The sequence below is a fragment of the Diadema antillarum genome, unplaced genomic scaffold (genome assembly GCF_040938485.1).
Source record: "Diadema antillarum isolate AM-2024a unplaced genomic scaffold, OU_Dant_1.0 scf00000116, whole genome shotgun sequence".
Lineage (NCBI taxonomy): Eukaryota > Metazoa > Echinodermata > Echinoidea > Diadematoida > Diadematidae > Diadema > Diadema antillarum.
The window spans coordinates 1,094,133-1,117,269 of record NW_027271005.1 but is presented as its reverse complement, the minus strand read 5'-3'; the positions used below and the strand labels follow the sequence as shown (position 1 = coordinate 1,117,269).

Genomic DNA, 23,137 nt, shown 5'->3' with positions numbered 1-23,137 from the left:
GATCTTACTAATAGAATTAGTGCATGTTTAACTAGAAATGTCGCTATGGCGACTGGTATGCTTCCGCTATAATGCATGGTTCTCCAAATAGGTCTATATCAGTGTGTGATGACAGTTTCACATAACTAGCAAAATATTAAAATGACAGCTTTGTCACAAACGCATTGAGTGTTCACATTCCTTGAACTAGGTTTATTTGGATGAATGGCTATACTGTCTAAGAGTGCAGGCATTTGGGGATTTGAGAATTTGTACCCAACTTTTGACCCTTTTATAAGTTTAAAGAAGAAGTGAAATTTAGCACTTTCACTTGACCTTTGACCTTTTGGCAAGAAACTTCCAAGAGAATCTGTATTGGATAATACATACATACACTAGACAAAGGTTCAAGAAAAAATCCTGAGGGCATTGCATGCATAATAGAGAAATAATGACATCTTGATGAATTGACCTTGACTTTGACCCCTGACCTTTGACCCATGACCTCTAAATTCCTTACATGATCACTGCCAGTCAATACATGCATATATATACTTAGTTCCATGAAGATACCTTGAAATATTTGTGAGATATGGAGAAAAAAGTGAAATTTTAACATTTTCACATGACCTTTGACCTTTGACCTCATGACCCAAAGCTCTCTCTGGGGAATCTTTATTTAATAGTTCATGTATGTACCAAGTCATGGATATAGGGGAAATAGTGAAATTTTGAGTATTTGACCTTGACCTTTTGACCTTTGACCTTGAACATGTGCGCCCAAAAGTTGATAGGCACAACTTCACTCACTCATACATATACATGCCAAGTTTCATTAGAATACCTCTAACAGTTTTTTAGATACGCTGTCCATAAAATTGATTACGGACTGAAGGACGGACGGACGGAAGGACGGACGGACGGACGGACAACCCGAAAACATAATGGGCCGAATGCATAAAACAAGCAATTGCTTGTAAGCAATTGCTTCAAGCAAAAGCACAAGCTCGTCTAGCAAAAGGTCTAGCTCAAGCAATTGCTTAAATCCATATGCATAATCTTTTGCTTATGCCAATACCTTTTGCTTGTCCCGCACAAGCAATTGCTTGCGTTTTCAACAAAAGGGATGTCACGCCTATGCGAACACAAGAACAAAGGCGAGTGTGGCAGCATGTATTTGAAAGGGCATGTGTGTGTGGAAACATTTCCTGACATAGCAGAAGAGTTATGAAATGCACACAAAGACACATACACACACATCTATACACACACACGTATTACTGGCCGATTCCCATCACTGCAGCTTACAGCAGCCCGTATCTGCCAGATCGCACGTGGAGAGAGAGAGGTCTCCTCGCTCTCCACCGAAGTCAGACATCCTACCTGGATTTCATCACATTTTGCGTGCTAACCACTGGACATTCTCGTTGTTGAAATGAAAAAGTTTCTTACACTACTTATGAGTAATTTCTTGTAGATTTATACCACTCCATCACAAGTGTGGTCTTTCTTTCATAAATATGAAAATGATACTTAAAAGGGAACGTTCCGGTTAAGCAAAAGCTCAAGCTCATTTTACAGAGCTTGGAAAATCGTAAGCAATTGCTAGCAAGAACTAGCAAATGGTATGTTTTATGCATACGTTTTTAAGCAAATGCTTGGTCTCTAAGCAATTGCTTGCGGGCAGCAAGCAATAGCTATAGTGCTTGCTAGCAAAAGCTTCTGCTTGCAAGCAATTGCTTGTTTTTATGCATACGGATTCGAGTAAAAGGCTAGCACAAGCAATTGCTAGCGTTTATGCATTCGGCCCAATGCCTCCGGCGACATTTCGTGGCGGATGCATAAAAACGTGATTGACAATAGCAAATCACGCGGTAATTGTAAATAGAGCATACACGATTGTTACTGACAAAGTTTACTCGTAGTTTATCTTGAACGAATTGAACGCGGTGATGCCCTCATATCCTTCTCACGCCAATGAACTATGCAGCCTGACAGACAATCATCTACCGTTGAATTAAATAGACAAGTGAAAAAACAAACAAACAAACAAACAAACAAACAAACAAACAAACAAAAAACACCCTTCTCGTTTCGGTGTTAAAGTAAATGGGCAAGGTCTACTGCAGACAACCTGGCAGGTACAGCACCCCAGTAGGATAATGGGAATACATGACAATCAGTACATGTACACGTATCATGATGTAACTTATGAACAGTATAACAAAGTCAAACCACCATTATGGAAGAATCTGGCTTTTTCCTTCAAATTGCACAGATTAAACATTTTCTCAACAGGACAATAATTGTCTCCATGATTGGTGGCGAGGCTGCTGCCTGCAAGCTGCTCTGGAGTTTTTCGAGTTGATCCTGCGGGAGCTCAGGCGGTGATGAAGCACACTGTCCGGCAAACACCACAGCCGACGACTTCCTGCATGCCGTTGTCTGCTGGATCTTAAACGATTGCAATTTGATTGCAAGGGCATCGGCTTGAAGATCATTTGATTTGAAGTCGTAAACGAGAATGATGACCTTGCTCTTTCCTGAGAGAAAAACCGTAAGCCATATTTCATAATGAAGATCGTATCGCTAATTGATTGAATAGAATCTTATACGTCAACATGTACGTCACGGTGATTAGTGAAAACATAGTGTAATGAAATACACTCATATAGTATTTGACTTTACTATGATAAATAAAAGTTGTTGGAAATCGAAGGGACTGCTGATTTCCCTTAGTCTCCTTTAAAAAAAAGCAAGGATTTATTTATCTTTTTTTTTACCAGAAATTGCCGAGTTATATTATTAAGTTATTCAAAGATGAATAATTGCTCTTTCACCACACGAGAAAATGGTATGCGTTGCACGTCAATCCCTCAAACGCCTTTATCTTGCCACCTCCCTTTGAATGGTTTCAAAACTGTAGAAGCTGTTTGCTCCACATTAATGTTTATGTAGACTCTTTGGACAAGATATGCATTCTTTCCGCATATTTTAGTATATTATGATATCATACAATATCACACATTTTACTCGGCCCCCCCCCCCTCAAAAAAAAAAAGAAAAAAATGTTGTCGACGCCAACACTAGAGGGCAAATCGTTTGTTAAGAAAAACTTTGGAAGTAGTCGCTTTTGCAACGGACAGACAAAAGGTCGACTACACCCTGATTCCCTCACATTACTTTATCATCAACCTTCATTTGCGGAGTACATTATTATATCGATACCGTTTTCTCTCTTCTTTTTTTTTTGCCAAGTATCTTAAAATTCGAATGTCTGCATACCAAGATTGTGACAAGCTCTCTGAAGTAACCGATCGTAGAGAGAATCTGTGACGTCAGTGATAGACAGCCTTCTGTTTTTGATGGAATGACAGAGAATAAACACGTCCACGTCATCGAACTCGAGCTGATCCATGTCTCTCACGTTATATGGTATCTCTCTGAAGTTGGCACTCCTTACAACGCCTTGCTTACGTAAAAATTCCATGAGACCAGCCACAAGTTCTGAGTCTCCGGTAGTACCAACGGTGACTACAATTCTCTTCTGCTGCGACTGCGTCTGCTGTTGTGGCTGCGGCTGCGGCTGCTGGAGGAAAAGAATCAGAATGGATTTATACACAAACCCTGTGCAAAATATGTTGATGACTGTAGTATACCGTCGCTACTGGCTGACTGGGGTCTTGATATCAGCTGGCCCTATACGATGGCAACTCTTGAACCCTGAACTATAATTATAGTACGTCAACCTCTTCGCTATAAACAAAGTGCACATTATCAAGTTTGATGCTATACGTTTGTAAAACGTAATTCGTGTTCAAGTTTCAATATGATATTTTTTATCTACCATTATATTGGTATAACACAGCAACTGTACAGATACACACACAAAAAATGTATGGAGGTTAATATTGCAAGCGAGTGTTATTATACCTTTCAAAATATAGTGTCAATTAAACAAAAAACGTATGTCTCTATCATGCACAGTATGTATGAATGCAGTGAGGGATTAGTAAAAGGAATAAAAGAAGTGCAAATCATTATTGTCATATTCATGGCATGTAAATCAAGAAAAAGATTGGAAATTAAATCAACCAACCTTGCTTTTTCGCTGCGTTATCTTATCAGCTATAGAGGAGACATTACCAACATTTTATGTTCCTTCGTTTAGTGCACAAAAGAGAGGAAAATCGGACGGATTCTTTCAACATTTTGTCCTATGGATATCATGTCAGTGACCGGTATGGAATTTGAATAATTATATTATATTGACTGGCCCTGAGGGAGGTACCAGAAAATATTGCCCAAACTGAAAGCATATTGCCCGAGTCGAAGACGAGGGCAATATGTTTTCAGTGCGGGCAATATTTATCTGGTACCTCCCGAAAGAAAGGCCAGTCAATATCATAATTATTACCTATCCCCCTAGGTAAATTAAGAAAATATGTAAATACGGCTATACACTACAGTATATATGATACAGATCAAGCCACATTTGACTACCTGTAGACCATCAACATGTTGAACAATTGCAAAATTGTTCATCAGTGTATATCATTCAACTCCAACTTCAAACTTCTGAACGTTCTTACACTTTATTTTTACTTCTCTTTTAAAAGTTTGAGAGTTGTAAAACTGATGGTCACTGTGCAATTACTGATCACAAATGGACTAGTCACATTGCCTAGTGCTGCTGTAAGTGGTCGACCTTGTATGAGTTGATTTATCAGCGTTCTTCTGCGGTGCGTGTAACTGACACCCTGGACGTCCTGGAATGTTTTCTTTTCGTGGTCGATCGGAATATTTACGTTTAGAGCAGGGAGGTGGGGAGAGAAATTCCACTCTTTCTCTTCCCACCTCCCCAAACCGGAAGATTGCACTGTTTGCACATACTGCTACTGTTCCGCAGCGACGTGGCGAAAAGCATATTGACCGCTGACCTTTAACCCTGCAAAATAACAACTCCTGACCTTTAACCCTCCAAAATAACAACCGGAATTGCCTCGCAAAACTCCCTCGTAAAGGTAATAATTATATAATATTGACTGGCCCTGAGGGAGGTACCAGAAAATATTGCCCAAACTGAAAGCATATTGCCCGAGTCGAAGACGAGGGCAATATGTTTTCAGTGCGGGCAATATGTATCTGGTACCTCCCGAAAGAAAGGCCAGTCAATATCATAATTATTACCTACCCCCCTAGGTAAATTAAGAAAATGTGTAAATACGGCTATACACTATATATAAGAGATCAAGCCACATTTGACTACCTGTAGACCATCAACGTGTTGAATAATTGCAAAATTGTTCATCAATGTATATCATTCAACTCCAACTTCAAAGATGCATGTAGTTGTAACAGGTAAACTTCAAACTTCTGAACGTTCTTACACTTTATTTTTACTTCTCTGTTTAAAGTTTGAGAGTTGTAAAACTGATGGTCACTGTGCAATTACTGATCACAAATGGACTAGTCATTGCCTAGTGCTGCTGTAAGTGGTCGACCTTTGTATGAGTTGATTTATCAGCGTTCTTCTGTGGTGCGTGTAACTGACACCCTGGACGTCCTGGAATGTTTTCTTTTCGTGGTCGATCGGAGGTGGGAAGAGAGATTCCACTCTTTCTCTTCCCACCTCCCCAAACCGGAAGATTGCATTGTTTGCACATACTGTTACTGTTACGCAGCGACGTGACGAAAAGCATATTGACTGCTGACCTTTAACCCTGCAAAATAACAACTCCTGACCTTTAACCCTGCCAAATAACAACCGGAATTGCCTCGCAAAACTCCCTCGTATAGGTAATAATCTAAAATATCATGGCTGTTGTATGTCGTTGCTATCCGTATACAAAAAAAAAAGAAAACAACTTTCGATTTGTTGTGATACACAAGTAAAAATAGTAAACCAGCCCGAGATTTGACCCCGACATCGACGGCAGTGGCACTATGAACTGTCGAAACGAAATTGAAACGCCTTTGTTTTCTCTTTTAACCGTTATCTGTCTGATCAAATCTACAATTTTCAGTCTCAGTTACTGTGTTTTATATCATAACATCTTCGCCAGTCTTCGCCAGTGTTTGCTTTGTGAATTATTCCACTGTAAAGAGAGAGAGAGAGAGAGAGAGAGAGAGAAATACTGCAGAATTCGAAACAATAGCACTTTTAAAAGGTCATTATTGACCACCCAGTTTCCGTACATGATATTGAAAGTTTCACTTTTTCGAACTTCAAGAACCTTAGAAATCATAGTTTGTATGTGTGTGTGTGTGTGTGTGCGTGTGTCTACAAAAAAAAAAAGGATTTTTTTTTGTAGGGATTTATGGTGTTAAGTTTTGGAATGGTGTTTTGACATTGAAAAGAAATATTCTTCCAGCTGAAGGAAATAGCTAAGTTTCATTCAAGGAGAAGTCTCGTGAGAATCTGTGTCTGTAAGAGAGACCTCGGCACCTAAAGAAAAGAAAAAGGTTTTTGTATAATATTCTGTAAACACTATCGCCAGAATGATATGCATGATGGTTCCTTTTTCATTTCATGGTTAGAACTTTCAAGAGACAAGGTTATAGGCCCTGCCCCTTTTTGGGTGCACGGTCGTTGATATCGTGATGTATCTTCCTTTTTTTCTTTTTCTTTTTTGTTATAATAATAGAAGGCTATAGACTCGTTCTTTGTTATAAGTATGAGATACTGTACGGAATGTCACTTGGCAAGGTTCTTGGTTTTTCTTTTTCTTTTCTCTTTTTTTTTCTTTCTTTTTTGTGGTGGTAATATTACATTATTTGATGAAAAAGACTTGCAGAGGTTTAAAAGACAATAAGACACTACTGAAGATGAGAGTAATATCTATATAGAATGGTCTGTTGTCCCTGTTCCTTTTTTTTTTCGGCAGAGGTAAAAGCTGACTTCAAAATTTGACGATTCCTTATTTACATCATGAGCACCCCAGCAAATGGTCAAAATCTGACTATTTCTTATTTACATCATGCAAATGTCATGAGCACTTCATTCAGGGTTATTTGTTGCTGTTTTTTAATCCTGGGCTTAGTAACTTACCTAGAGAATGAAATTTGTTTGGAGCAGATATAATCTATAAAGAAAGGGGGAGGTAAGCTTTATTTTCTGCCTCTTAAGTTTTGGAATCGGTATTTTGATAGGTAGAAATGAAGAAGAGAAAAAGGAAAAAAAAGTAATGATTATTTTAAGGTTTATAGGAATATTATAGTTTTGCAGTTTATTAGTAGGTCATTTTGTTCTTCACCTCTGACGTGAAAATTAAATTAGGATTTATAGTATATAATCAGGAAATGGGTTAAATATACCTGTGTATAGGGGTGTATAAAGGTTTCACTGACACATTTTGGGTATGTGTTTGGGAAGACTTTAAAGAATAACTTTATTTTTGTTTGTTTTTTAATGGTGCACAAATTATTTAAAAATATTTTATATAGTTGGGGAAAGAAAGTTTATCGTTGAGAGAATAAACCACATTTTGGTGTTAAAGGGTGGGCAGTCATTTATGCATTATATTGCAGTGTGCTCAAATTTGTCCATGGTTGGCAATGTATGCAAATTATAATTAAGGGTGTAGGTGGAAGTTGTTTAGAAACGTATTCTGTATGCATAGTCAAGTTTTGTCTTTCGTTGGTAACATTCCAGGGAATTTCTACGGCTACCCAATTGGGGATGAGAGTTCCGTCTCTCTTTGTTGAATTCAATTTTTGTTGAATTCTAATGCCTTTTGATGCAAATTTTATGTAATGTGGCCTGTTGAAGGTGTGAGATTGTATGCTCATTGATGCTTAAAGGGGTGTATGGCCTGAGTGGGCTTAATTATACCCAGAACATACAGCGGGTGTGAAGTAGCTTCTCACATGTCATGTTTATATGAATAGCCAGGTTTTTGCCGCCAAAAACGTGGGCAGTCAGTCATGCATTACCATAGTCTGCTCAGATGTGTTAATGGCTTACTATGCATGTAAGTTAAATCTGTTTGTCAAATTCCTTTGATGCAAATTTTTTTGATGCCCTTTGATGCAAATTTTTTGTAATTACTGAGCCTTGTGACTGTGGCCTGTTGAAGTTGTGAGATTGTATGCTCATTGATGATTAAAAGGGGTTTATGACCTGATGAGTGAGCTGAATTATACCCAGAACATACAGCGAGTGTGAAGTAGCTTCTCACATGTTGTGTTTATATGAATAAGCCAGGTTTTTGCGCCAAAAACGTTGGCAGTCATTCATGCACTACCATAATTGCAGTCTGCTCAAATGTGTTCATGGTTTGCTATGCATATAAGTTAAATCTGTTTGTCAAATTCCTTTGATGCAAATTTCTTTTGATGCCCTTTGATGCAAATTTCATGCAATTACTTAGCATTGTGAATGTGGCCTGTTGAAGTTGTGAAATTGTAAGCTCATTGATGCTTATTGTTAAAGGGGTCTATGGCCTGAGTGGGCTGAATCTTATCCAGAACATACAGCGGATGTGAAGTAGCTTCTCACATGTTATGTTTATATGAATAGCCAGGTTTTTGCCGCCAAAAACGTGGGCAGTCAGTCATGCATTACCATAGTCTGCTCAGATGTGTTAATGGCTTACTATGCATGTAAGTTAAATCTGTTTGTCAAATTCCTTTGATGCAAATTTCTTTTGATGCCCTTTGATGCAAATTTCATGCAATTACTTAGCATTGTGAATGTGGCCTGTTGAAGTTGTGAAATTGTAAGCTCATTGATGCTTATTGTTAAAGGGGTCTATGGCCTGAGTGGGCTGAATCTTATCCAGAACATACAGCGGATGTGAAGTAGCTTCTCACATGTTATGTTTATATGAATAGCCAGGTTTTTGCCGCCAAAAACGTGGGCAGTCAGTCATGCATTACCATAGTCTGCTCAGATGTGTTAATGGCTTACTATGCATGTAAGTTAAATCTGTTTGTCAAATTCCTTTGATGCAAATTTCTTTTGATGCACTTTGATGCAAATTTTATGCAATTACTGAGCCTTGTGAATGTGGCCTGTTGAAGTTGTGAGATTGTAAGCTCATTGATGCTTAAAAGGGGTCTACGGCCTGATGAGTGAGCTGAATTATACCCAGAACAAAAGTGTGATACAGCAAGTGTGAAGTAGCTTCGCATATGCTATGTTTATATGAATAAGCCAGGTTTGGCGCCAAAAACGTGGGTAGTCAGTCGTGCATTTAATACCATTATTGCAGTAGGCTCAGATGTGTTCATGGTTTGCTATGCATGTAAGTTAAATCTGGTTGTTAAATTCCAGTGGGTCTTTATAAGTTCACTCAATTGATGAGAGTTCCGCCTCACTTGGTGGAATTCTAATGCCTTTTGAAGTTGAAAAGGGCATGGTTATGCTTTGTAGATGAATTATAGTTAGGGGTGTGGTGAAAGATGTTTAAACACTTACTTTGTAGGTATGGTTAATTCTTCTTCCTTTTTTTTTTCTTTCTTTTTTTTAAATCAAATTTTTATGGATTCCCAGTCCACCCATACCATTGCTGATAGAAAGTTTTGTCTTTAAGTTATGGAATTGCATACTTGTATTTACACTCAATAAAAGGGAGGAAATATATGTAGTTTTAGGGCGGTTGCGTATGACATGTTTCGAAAGTCAAAACAGACAGTTTTGTAATTCCCAACTGGACAGAACCAGTTTCTTGCTGGTATGCCTGCCATGTAGGCAAACTGTCAGGCTCGGGGTGATGCTGTTATTGTTACATTAATACACAATGGGCGTTTTCGCATCGGCCCGATGTTTTGGGGTGGCGCGCTGTTTTTTGACTTGGGAGATTGGAAAAATGTTTCTTGTCGGGCTGGTGTGGAGACGCCTAATGTCTTGTTTGTTTGTTTGTTTGTTTGTTGACTTGGGAGATTGGAAAAATGTTTCTTGTCGGGCTGGTGTGGAGACGCCTAATGTCTTGTTTGTTTGTTTGTTTGTTTGTTTGTTGTTGTTTTTTTTTGTGCTCATTGGGCGTTTTCACATCAGCCCGGTGGGGATCTGGGCCCGGGATATATATGTATATATATATTTTTCTTCTTTTCGCGATCGCAAATTGGCGCGCTATTTCCTTTATTATTCGCATTGGCCCGAGCGTTATCAAGTGGCGCGATGGTTCGCATTGATTTATACTGCTGTTTCGGAGGTTTCCAGAGTTATAGACTCGGGAGGCTGGTGTGAGGACGCCTATTGTTATAATTTTCGGTGTGTACTACACCACACCCAGAATGTACGAATTCTTGGTTTGGCATGGGCAGAACCAGTTTTGCTTTGTTTTTTCGCTGGGATGCCTGCCATATATGTAAACTGTCAGGCTCTCGGGTGATTTATACACTATATTTATACAATGTTTTTTTTTTTTTTTTTTTTTTTTTTTTTGCCCATCGATACGGGTTTTGGTGCGTGTCGCACCACACCCAGAATGTACGAATTCTTGGTTCGGTATGCTTCACATTCTTTATGCATAATTTGAATATTTTTTTTTTTTTTTTTTTTTTTTTTTTTGGGGGGGGGGGGTATCTAATATAAAAGAAGTTATTATTATCTACCCGGTTCAAATCAGTTCATGTATGTCGGGTAAGCAAATTACTGTTAAATTATGTGTGTAAAGTACGCAGACTTTCCAGAAACTCTTTTTTTTTTTGGTATGGCTTTGGTGGAGGGCCGCTTTCAATCATCTCCTTATGTTATGGAAAGTGGGTTAGTTGTTTTGGTATGGAGGTTTATTTTTGTAGTGTTTGAAGTTATGTACAGGGTAGGTATATATAGCACATGGGTATCAGGTTTTTGTCACCGAATTAGATATTGGGATAAGTTAGGCTGTAATAGGAGGGAGGGAGAGGGGATTAATTCTAGGAGTAAAGGGTGTGAGGTGAGTGTTGTGTGCTTGAGGTGTTGTGAGCGTGAATGTTATGGGATGTCAAGTCGTGGTAGGGTTGCCTGTTTCCATTTTGAGGAGTTATTTTCAGTCAGCGCAATTTCGCACTTTGCGATTTTCTGTCTGTGTAATCAGTTGGGAAGAAATGTCCTGGGAAAGAAAGTTCTTTATGGGTATGTTTGGGGTGTGATTGAACAATCTGTTGGGAATAAGGTTGTTAGAATTTTTGGGATATGTGATGTAGTATATGAATAGTCTGTCTTTTTGTACATTTATGTCTTTAAATGTAAGAGGAATAAGAGATAAATTGAACAGGAAGAATATTTTTGAATGGTGTAAAAGTAAAGGGAGTGATATAATTCTATTACAAGAAACATATAGTACACGAGAGGTGGAAGATATATGGAAGTTAGATTGGGACGGACCTATGTTTTTCAGTCATGGATCAAATCATAGTAAGGGTGTATTAACGTTGATATCTTCACATTTAAAATTAAAGATTGAAAAAGTGGTATGCAAGGGGTTACTTTGGTAATGGGAAATTGTTATTTCCCTACAAGAGATATAGAGAGAATGCAAGTGGAGTTTTTGCAGAAATTAGATATTAGTGTATCTAGGTTGTATAATCCTAATCAATTGTTTTTTATAGGAGGGGATTTTAATTTGATAATGAATGGAAGTTTAGATTATATGGGACCAAGGAAGGTGTTGAAAACTGTTTTTAATGAAAATTTGAAGATTTTTTGAATAAATATAATTTGATAGATATATGGAGAAAGAGAAATCTGCAAACAACAATTTACGTTCAGACAAAAATGGCCTGTTATTCAAAGCCGTTCAGATTACTGGTTTTGTTCTTCTAGTTTACAACACTCTGTGAAAAAGTGTGAAATTAAATAACGTCAATAACGCCTGATAATAATAATAATAATAATACATACAATTTCTATAGCGCCGTTCTCCACTTTGATTAAATGCTCAAGGCGCTTTACAATTGTACATCAAAGCAAACAGATTGAAAATACAAGTACATCACAGTAATAGAAGAAGGATGAAGAAGCAGAAAAAAAGACATGAAAGTCTGTCTTCAAAAGACACTGGTCTTCAAAATGCACTGCTAAACAGATAGGATTTTAAATTACTCCTGAAAGATGTTATAGAGCTCGAGTCTTTCAGCTCACGAGGAAGTGAATTCCACAGTGTTGGTCCAGCGTGAGCGAAAGCTCGTTCCCCCCAAGATTTCCTAGAAAACGGAATATGTAAGAGACCTGAAGTTGAGGATCGAAGAGTTCGTGAAGGTTGGTATTGACGAAACAAACAAACATTGTAATCAGGAGCTGTTCCCTCAATAACATGATAAACCAAAAGAAGTATCTTAAACCGAATACGCTCCTGTACAGGCAACCAATGAAGACTCTTCAGGATAGGTGTGATATGACTGCGTTTACTTGACAAAGAAACAATACGTGCAGCGGCATTTTGTAGCTTTTGTAATTGGGCAATTTGCGAGTTTGGTAGATTGAAAAACAAACCATTACCGAAATCAAGGCGTGAAGAAATAAGTGCATGAACAAGTTTTTCCGTGGCAGAGCGAGTCAAATACTTGCGAATAAAACCAATATTGCGCAATTGATAACGGACTGATTTAGAAATGTTGGTGATTTGATCGGACATAGCCATGTGAGAGTCAAACATAACACCCAGATTGCGACATGACTTTGACAGAGGAATATCATTACCTACAATCGAAATACAATTAATATCCAACTTATTCAAGTGAGATTTAGAACCAAAAAACGATTGTTATGATCACTCTGGTGTTTTGTTACAGGCTGAACAGTTGGTATATACATTTTGTTATGGTAAGTCATATTGGAAATTTAATAACAGTTTATGTATGGATAGAGAATTTGTTGAAAAATTTAGTAATGAAATAATTAGATTAAGGGAAGAATTGAGTTTGAGTATTCAGGATAAACGATTGTTATGGGATTTTATGAAAAATGAAAATGAGGGGATATATTATGAGTTATTCTAAAGATAAAGCAAAATTGAGAAGAAGTAGAATAGAGGAGTTAGAAAGAGATATTGAGGAATTAGAGAACCAGATATTAGTTTCATCCAGCAATGCGGTAGTAGATGATATAGAGGAGAAGAAATCGGAGTTACGAAAAATATATGAGTATTCTCGACAAGGTATGAGAGTTCGGTCTAGGGCTGAATGGTTTGAAGAAGGAGAAACAAAAACACAATATTTTGAACAATTGTTCAAATCTAATAAAAAGAAAAGTGTTATTAAGGAAATATATGATAATAAAGAACAGTTGGTAAAGGATGTAAATGGAATAATGAAAGTAATTAGGTTATTTTATGAAAAGTTGTATTCTAATAATGATGAAAATATTCATGATAGAAATTGTGTATTTTTTGATGATATTCCGAAATTAAGTGAAGAGAGTAGAGAAAGTTGTGAAGGGAAAGTTAATATAAATGAATGTTTTATGGTTTTAAAAGAAATGAAAGGTAATAAAGCTCCTGGAAACGATGGTTTCACAGTGGAGTTTTATCTCACTTTCTGGTCGGTTCTGGGGCAAATAGTTGTAGATGCTCTGAATGAGGTATATGATGAAGGGGCTTTATCAATATCAGAAAAGCAAGGTGTTACTTTATTAGAAAAAGAAAACGGGGATGTATTATACATCAAAAATTATAGACCAATGTTTATTACACTTTTGAATGTAGATTATAAGATATTATCTAAGGTGTTATCAAATAGAATTAAAGAAGTTTTGGGAGAGATTATTCATTTTGATCAAGTTGGGTACATTAAGAATAGGAATATAGGAGAAGCGGTAAGATTAGTAGATGATATGTTATGTCATTCTTTGCACTACACAAGTGGGTTTTTGGTCACAGTGGATTTCGAAAAAGCGTTTGATTCAGTTGCACATGAATTTTCATTTCGGGTCTTACATAGGTTTGGTTTCGGTGAATCGTTTTGTTCCTGGGTTAAGGTGCGTTATAAGGATATTTAGCAGTTGTGTTATGAATGGAGGGCACTCTACTGGTTATTTCAAAATCAAGAGAGGGGTTAGGCAAGGTGATCCCCTGTCTCCGTATTTGTTTTTATTAGTAATTGAAACACTGACACAAGTAGTAAGGAAAGATAACACTGTTAAAGGAATATGTTTTGGGGGAAATGAAATAAAGCAGATTTTATATGCGGATGATATTTCGTTGTTTATAAAGGACATAAAATCTTTAAATAGGTTACAGTAAATTTTTGATGAATTCGAGAAAATAAGCGGTTTAATTGTAAATAAAGAAAAATTTAATTTTTTGTGGATGGGTAAGGATACAGAGAAACCTGTATTATCTGTATCTGGAAAATATGTTGATGCAGATAAAATTTTTGGGGTGAATTTTGCAAGAGATGTGAGGGGGAAGAATGAGATCAATTTTAAAGAAATATTAAGTAGAATAAAAAAAGTTGTTAGGATGGTGGAAACAGCGTGATTTAACACTCATGGGAAAATCCATTTGTTGAAAACTTATGCATTATCAAGGTTAAATCATGTTTCATCACTTATAGTTGTTCCTCAATGGATATTTCCTGAATTGGATAAGATGATTTTTGAATTTTTGTGGAATGGTAAAGACCGGGTAAAAAGGAATATTATGTATCAAGATTATGTTAATGGGGGACTGTGAATGATAAATTTTAAGCTGTTTGTCAAAACGCAACGTATTATGTGGTTGAAACGTTTATTGTATGGTGAGAAGAAATCTGGGTGAAAAATGTATTTTGATTTTAGTTTTCGATTAGTAGGAGGAAGGCTTTTATTTTTATGTGATTATGAATGGTCTAGATTGACATTGACAAATCCAGTTCCACCTTTTTATTTAGAAATGGTTAAGGTATGGCAGGAAATGGATAAATGTAGGAATTTTGAAGATGAAGTGATGAATCCACTTATATTTAATAATAGAAAAATATGTATAAAAGGGAAGAGTATTTTTGATTGTGATTTATATGAAAAGGGTGTTTATAATGTACATCATATTTTACAAGGAGGTTTTATTAAACCCGTTGGGTATTTTCGAAATTTAGGTATCATGGGAAATGGTATATTTAAGATAAATGATATTTATGTTTTTCCAGAAAAGTGGAAAGAGTCCACAGGGAGTGTAAGGTTTCAGCAAATTGATGTATTAAATTATGATATACAGGTGAAGATTTTTGGTAGAATATTAGAATTTCAAAATATTAAGTCAAAAATAGTGTATGAGTATTTAGTTACAGCTTTACAAGAATTGTATACCCTGGAAATAAGATATGGTGAAGTGACGTATGATTTCAGTGATAAGGAAATTAGAAATTTACTTATCAGACCTAGAAGCACGACTTTACTTAGTAAACATAGGGAATTTCAGTTTATGTTGTTACACGGGATGATATATACAAGGGAACATTTGTTTAAGTTTGGTTTTGTGAATGATAATCTTTGTTCTTTTTGTCAATTGGAAAGGGAAACTTGTTCACATATATTTTTTTTTGTGTGAAAGTAAAGCCGATATGGCAGTTTCTTATTGAGTTTTATGATTTAGTTGAGTTAGAAGAATTAGAATGGAGAGATATCTTCTTGGGTTTACGAGGTAGTTCAAATCGAATCAAATGCGTGAATGCTTTGATAGTTTTGATGAAAATTGTAATATTTCGGTCAAGAGAACAAAATAAGTTACCCAAGAGGGAAAAGATAAAGAAATTTGTTTTGGATTTTATAGTGGAGGAAAAGAACGATGCGGTTAAAGCAGGTAAGCTTGGTTTTCATTTCCAAAAATGAGAGCAGTTGAAACTTTCATAGAGTCAGATGTATGGTCAGTTTATATAGGTTTTTGCCGTATTAATGTTTAGGAATCGGTATATGTATCAGCATTATGGTGGTCACTTTTTTTCTCCCCCCATGTAAAATGTTTAGTTAGCTTCGGTTTTAATTTGGTGTGTGTCTAACTGTCAGAGAAACAGGTAACCAAGATACCACAAGTATGTAGTGTGATTTGGCGTGCAAATGTTGGTGTTTGTGAGTGCGCACTGGTGGGTATGTTGTTGTTGTTGTTGTTTTGGTTGATGTGTAGTGCATATATGGGTGTGTGTGTTGAGGGAAGGCTATGGGGGGGTATGTTAGTGGGGAAATAGGTGGGGATGGTTAAGGTTATAGGTAGATGTAGTTAGGTAAGAGTAGAGTAATGGTTAGTGGGGAAATAGGTGGGGATGGTCAGGGTTAGGTAGATGTAGTTAGGCAATAGTAAAATAATGGTTAAGGGGTTAGGCAGGAATATGGTTTGTTTTGATGATATACACATATGGTTATTTTGTGCTGTGGGGGGGGGAGGGGTGGTTGATAGGTTAGATAGAAAAGATAATGAGTTTTGTTCGGTTAAGTAAAGAATGTTTTTTTAATGATATGTTTCAGGAAATGCTGTATTCTCAAGAGAGTGTAAGAGAATTTATGTAATGAAGTGGATATTGAGCAATCTGATCAAGTTGATCAAGAATTTTTTCCCCTTTAAGAGTTATATCTTATCTGATATATTTATGTATATAGCGTGTGCTCTGCCAAAAAAAAAAAAAAAAGAAGGAAGTTAAGTAAAAAAGTGATTGAGTAGCACACATTTCTCATTCGGTGTGTGAGTGATAGGCACATTCGGATTGGCTTGATTAGGCTGATCAAAATAGCTTTTTCTGAGAATTATGCAGATTTTATGTCATTTCTCTTATAAAAACAAGGAGTGATTTGGTAAAAAGAATCAAATATATCGTACTGTATGTTTGAAAAATGATTTAGCAGCACAAGAAAGAAGAATACAGCTGCTTTCGTTTTTGTTGGTGGATGTATTAATTGTATTGTTAATATGGATTTCATATTGAATGAAGCTCAAATAAAGAATATTATAAAACAAAAAAAAGTGTCTGTGTGTGTGTAACGTTTCGATCTTTTTTTTTTTTTTTTTTTGGTCGTTTAAGGGAAGCTACATAGAATCCGAATTCACATCCATCATTTTCCTTCGATGTTTAATTGGAAAACGTATAAGATTCAACTGCTCCAACGTGTCGAAAAAGAAACTTTGGTGAATACAGTAACCAATCTTTATGCAAATATCTTTGCACTGCTTCGACGCAGCAACGGAATGAAGGACACAAAAGATATACCTGGATAAGGGGAATTCTTTCATTGATTCCTGATGGAGACTTCTCCCGAGCGTTGTCTGACGGATTAGCACCTCTCGACATACTGTTATTTTCGCTATAGTTTTCATGCCAGGCTATTAAATGACCGTGGGTTCCACTTTAACTGCACGACTGCATAAAATATAAAAGATAGATTTTCGATGTTCATGTAGTAACATAAAATCGCAAGTTATTATTTGGTATCATGTTCTAAAAAGAGTTTTGAAAGTCATGTTTGAATATGTCTGCATGATATACAGCTGTAATGTATATAGGCCTACGTATATATTTAATTCAATTTCAATTTCAAAGTTTATTTCATTTTTCGACAAAACATATAGTTCACTTCCTTTGATAGCAGAGAATAATATAAAATGAACAATGAAGAATGAAAGACTATACAATAATTGATGAACCTTATAATAATTACACAGTGTAGTATATATAACAGAAACAGAAGTGGTCCAATTAGTGTACATGTATAACCTTGCTTAAAGCGCAAAAAAATGGAGGTACCCACTTAAAAAGCAGAGCTGGTAGAATGTGGGCCTCTCTGGAAGAGAATATCGAAGGAAAAATAAAGCACCGTGAAAAAAAAGAGAAAAAGAGGAAGAAGTCTGGATATATAACCAATCTCTTCCTTATCCAATTAAATATGTACTTATACTGGCTGCATGGCCAGTATGGGCATGATGAGCAGACTATTCAGTAGTCCACTGGTAACAAATGATCAATTCGCGATGATAAGGGTGAAGTGGGAGCTGCAAGACTGTCTCTATTTTTGTTACTTTGTAAAAAAAAAAACACACACACACACACACTTTAAAGGGGAAATCCAGTCCAAGTTAGTCTGATAAGAAAGAGTAAAATATTACGAATTCAATGGTATCATTTTGATCGAGATTGGATGAAAAATACGGAAGTTATCATTTGAAGTTTTGCTATTTTGGGGGAAAACAGTTCTTGAACAGTCAATATGAATGTGCGAATGGCAAAGCGACCATGTCATCCCCTCACAACTTATGGTTTGTACATAAAATTATTAAATTTTTTGTTTGTCATTCAAACGTTATTATGAGGCTCAAATATGAGGCTCAAATCCTGATATATCTAACTGATTATTATTCTGATATTATTCAACCAGGAATAGCATCATGTTTCATACTTCAATGACAGAAACATTGAGTTTTCGCCATTTTTTTTTTTACACGATCAATGGAAAATTATGAGGGTGTGACATGCATAGTTAGCTCACTCATTTGCATTTCGTATCCACTGTACAAGAACTGTTTTGCGGAGATTAGCAAAACTTAAAAATGTCATAACTTCCTTATTTTTCATCCGATTTCAGTCAAATTTTTACCGTTAAACTCGTAAGATTTTATTCTTTTATATCAGACTAATAATTGGACTAAATTGACCCTTTAAGTTCTGTAATTCTGTAATATCTGTAATTCATCCTCTTTACTTCATTTCATTCTATTTGCAGATGATACCAATGTATTTCTTTCTGATCATAATCTTGAGCGTCTTATTGACACTATGAATACAGAATTACCCAAAGTCTCCGAATGGTTCAGAAGCAATAAGTTATCATTAAATGTAGAAAAGACAAATTATATAAAGTTCAAAAGTCAACGATCATTAAACTCTGGCATTCATTTTGATATTATTATAGATGACATGAAAATTGAACAGAAAGAAAGTACGAAGTTTTTAGGCATTACTATAAATGACAAGTTGAACTGGAATCTGCATATTGCCAATGTTGTGACTTCTGTAGCACGCGGAGTTGGAATATTGTACAAACTCAGACCATACATATCAAGCTCTACGTTGTTCACCATTTATAATTCCATTATCCTGCCTTATATTTCTTACTGCAATATCGTGTGGGCTTGTCAGAAGACTAAACTCAACTCAATGTTTCTCCTTCAGAAAAAAAGCTGTTCGTATTTGCACGAACTCGGATTACAGGTCTCATGCAAACCCATTGTTTTTTCAATTGCGTACACTCTCCATTTACGACATTCATTACCTCCAAAGTGCTGTCTTTATGTATAGATTCCATTCGCAAGAACTTCCCACCAACCTGTTAAACATGTTTCGTTTTAATTTGGCTATTCATAGTTATTCAACCAGAACCTCGACAAACGTGCACCTAGAAAATCCAAAAACTGCCCTTGCCCATCGATCCATACGACATGCCGGTCCTGACATCTGGAATTCTCTTTCTCGTGAAGTGCGACGGTGCCAATCAAAGCATACTTTCAGAAGACTAGTAAAGAATACCCTTCTTTGCAAATACGTTTAAACAATACTATTTGCATGGTTCTTGCCTGCTGTCTTACCCCAGGTTCACAGGTTTATTTTGTCATACGTACACTACGTACATAATAGCAGCGAGTCTTTCTATGTTAGTTGTTACCAGAATTGTCAATCTTGTATACCTTTAACTACCATGATGTAGAGTATCCCTCTCCTTATCTTTTCCTCTCACTTTTCTTTCTTTTTCGCTCTTTCTCTCATCTTCCTATCTATGAACAAATTGAACGCGCATAACACATTTTTATAAATGATGTTTATGTACATAATATGTGTACGTTATCCATACTGGACGTCCCAGTCAAGCTTTTCATAGCTTATGACGATCCAGACAAAATGTGTAATATGTTTCATGTACAAACTATGTGCATATTTGTGAATAATGTATGTATATGCATTTTGTGAATAAATCAAATCAAATCAAATCAAATCAAATCAAAAATCAAGTTACACTATTTTACGCACAACGTAATTTCGTTCGATCATCGTTATAGAATGACCCCCTTACGTAATTATCAAATATTCAAATATTCCTGGGATGAGGAATGTGCTGGTGCATGTGCAGGAAACTAGTCAATGCAAGTATAAGAAATAACGATATAAATTATGGACAAAATGTGTTCTTTTGCTTTTGTCTGCTTGTTAATTGGATACTCAATGTTTACAACTTTGAAGCATCAGTCATCAGCCTTGAGGTACAGATACCGAGAAAAAGTAATCGTATTATTTATCTACTAGACACACATTGCTAGATTTCTGAATGAACTGTTAGAGCTTTTGAAACACAATTCTTTTCTATTCAATTCTAGAGTAAATTCAGCACAATGTCATTGTATTGTCCCATGGCAACTATACAGTGCGTATCAAAAAAAAAGGTAATCCACCTTTGGAGGGCTGCTATTTTATAATTGTCGGCTATGGAGAGCGCAATGTTAGTTGCGAGGAAAGGGAAACTCTTCCTTTTTCCATTGATACCTATTTATGTTGAAAAATATCATGCATGACTGAGCACATGAACTTTAAAGACAACAATGACAAATTGCACGTTTTCCAAGTTTGCATGTTACTGTGAAGGAACAATGCATATCTCACTGCATGGATGAGATCTGTCAATGCAGGTGGTCGAATCATCAGGCCAGCCTGCATGACTGCAGGTTCGTGTTGAGGGTTTCTTCTAACCATTTATGGTTCATAGCCTTCAACATGGCCACGTTGTTGAAAACTTGGCCCTTCCCATAAAGGCTAAACCAGTATCCATTCTTCTCTCTTCACATTTAAGACATGGTTTGTCGCTGCGAGCAATGTGCTGAATATGAACAGAGAAAATCGATTGTGTGGGTTGGCCTCTGTGGGAGTGACTTTAGCTATCCAACAGGTGGCCATCTTAAAGGCTATGAACCATAAAAGGTTAGGAAAAAACCCTAAACACAAACCCTAAACACAAATCTGCATTCGTACAGGCTGGCCTAAATGGCCACTTTCATTGACAGATCTCATCCATGCAGTGAGACATGCATTGTTCCTTCACAATAACACGCAATCTTGGAAAAGTGCAATTTGTCATTGTTGTCTTTAAAGTTCATGTGCTCAGTCATGCATGACATTTATCGACATAAATAGGTATCAATGGAAAGAGGAAGAGTTCCCCTTTCCTCACAAATAAAAGTGTGCTCTCAATAGCTGATAATTATGAAATAGTAGCCCTCCAAAGTTGGATTACCTTTTTTTTGATACGCACTGTACAACACGGCTTCTTTATCAGATATATTGACGTCAAATAGCAACTATATTAATGATGATAACGCCGATGGTTCGCAGAGTTACACCTATATAGCAGCACAACTTTTTATGGATCACACTCCCTACTACCACCCCCCCCCCCCCCCCATTACAAGCCCTCTCCCTCCCCTTTCCTATTTCCTTCCTTATCGCTCTCCTTCGTCGTGTCGGAAAGGACCATTTTTCATGCTATGAAATGGGGATAGGGAATGTCACGTAGAGTCAATCTTATGATAATTTCTTGTATTACGCGGGGGGGGGGGGTGGATGCTCCCTACAAGCATTGCTTTCTAGCATTCTTCCCCATTTCCAGCATTTCCGAATACTTACAATATTTTGTTAACTTATCCTTTATTTTGTCTTATGATGAAATCTACATTTGTATGTATTTAATTTCTGTAATGTATTTATATGTTTCTGTTGAAAATGAAAAAAATGAATGAATGAATGAATGAATGAATGAATGAATGGATGGATGAATGAAAGAATGAAATTCAACATTTTTTGTTGGTTCCAGGCAACCCTCAAAAAAATAATCGTTTTCAGGATCAGATGATTATCAGCGGAAACGAACTGTTGAATGGAGCAAAAATGACTTACATGTACTGAAGGCTTATTTTCAATGATGTAGGCAATATGGCATGCTCTGCACGCAAAGTCAATCACCAACTTCATGTACACTACTAGTATACTATAGAGATGCATACACAGTCCTCTCGCTGTGCTACGCACGGCGGCGTCTGGTCGGGCTATGAAAACACTCGTCTTCAGCGTTAACCATTTACCAGTACAATATTTGTCTGCGTTGATGAACCCCATAAATTACATGTATGTCTGAACGAGCAATTTCTTCTATTTTCCTTTACCTTACAGACATGATTCTGCTCATGAAAAAGGGAAATAGATATTGTTTGCATACATGTCTCATCTACACAGAGGCTATGTACATTACCACGAATTTAGAGTACAATCCAGTCACTATCAGTCACTATCGTCACGGGACCAGACCAGTCAGGTGATCTGACGTATTATAGTACATGATTGTACTACATGTAGCTCAACGGTTTTCACAAAGTGAAGTCAGTAACCGTGTCTCATTAGAAATGCTTACCTGTGTAGCTTCTTGACTGATACCTTCACCCATTTTGCACGCTTTCACAGATGCACTCAACTTGATATGAACTCAGGCACTCGTTTGGTTTGTTTGTTACGAGCTGTAACGTTTCAGCTACATTAGTCATTAGTGTGAAAGGACATCACGCGGGGAATCAGTGCGGGGAATCCCCGGCCTATATTGTCATGATTTCGTAGCCTGCTTTCAGTCGCGTAGGTTTTTGTCTATGTACAGGATGTAATTTTCACAGACTTTTTTGATAATTTACGTATAAGGTTATTATTGCAGGTCTTGTCAATTAATTGTTCTTCTGTAGCTATGTCTGCTTTACAGGTTGAAATCAATGACTTTAACTACAGCAATATAGAACAATTCCTCTTCATCAAGAAATGACCGTTTAAAGACTAAAAAACAACAACGAACAAACAGAACTAACCATTAATAAGACTCGTCCAAATTCAATGTAACAGATAATACGTCTTCAACGAACAGACACCAGCAATAAAGAAGACATCTAAAACAGAATTTTCAAAGACGAAAGTATAGGCCCTACAATCATGTATGCGTAGCGGAGAAGACAATTCAATTAAATCTAATTCAACTTATTTTCAGATCCATTAAATAAACAGGGAAAATCATATACAATGCATTAATAGAACATATTTGTAATAAACTAAAAAAAGTAATTTAACAAAATACACGTGATCATGAGTAAGAATATAACTGCATTTTTAGGGTATAATATATATATGCATAGTACAAGGATGGGAATGGAAATGGAGGGTCCCACTAAAAAGCAAAGCTTGTTCGATATGATGGGAC

At 36.5% G+C, this 23,137-nt stretch overlaps 1 protein-coding gene across 5 annotated transcripts; it reads right to left on the bottom strand.

Annotated features, from left to right (window-relative positions):
• Positions 1–105: 105 nt before the first annotated feature.
• Positions 106–22,450, bottom strand: LOC139719882 (uncharacterized). 5 transcript variants are annotated; one of them, XM_071631267.1, is made up of 5 exons: positions 22,313–22,428; positions 17,618–17,650; positions 17,080–17,229; positions 3,265–3,568; positions 106–2,522 (listed from the first exon to the last, which is right to left on the bottom strand). In XM_071631267.1, exons 3-5 carry the CDS (start codon positions 17,158–17,160, stop codon positions 2,245–2,247), a joined length of 663 nt encoding a protein of 220 aa, XP_071487368.1. In that variant the 5' UTR covers positions 17,161–17,229; positions 17,618–17,650; positions 22,313–22,428; the 3' UTR covers positions 106–2,244. The 5 variants fall into 5 exon arrangements, with proteins under 5 accessions (XP_071487368.1, XP_071487367.1, XP_071487369.1 ...); XM_071631266.1 differs by lacking the exon at positions 17,618–17,650 and having other exon boundaries at positions 22,313–22,445; XM_071631268.1 differs by lacking the exon at positions 17,618–17,650 and having other exon boundaries at positions 3,265–3,565; positions 22,313–22,445.
• Between the last annotated feature and the right edge of the window lie 687 nt (positions 22,451–23,137).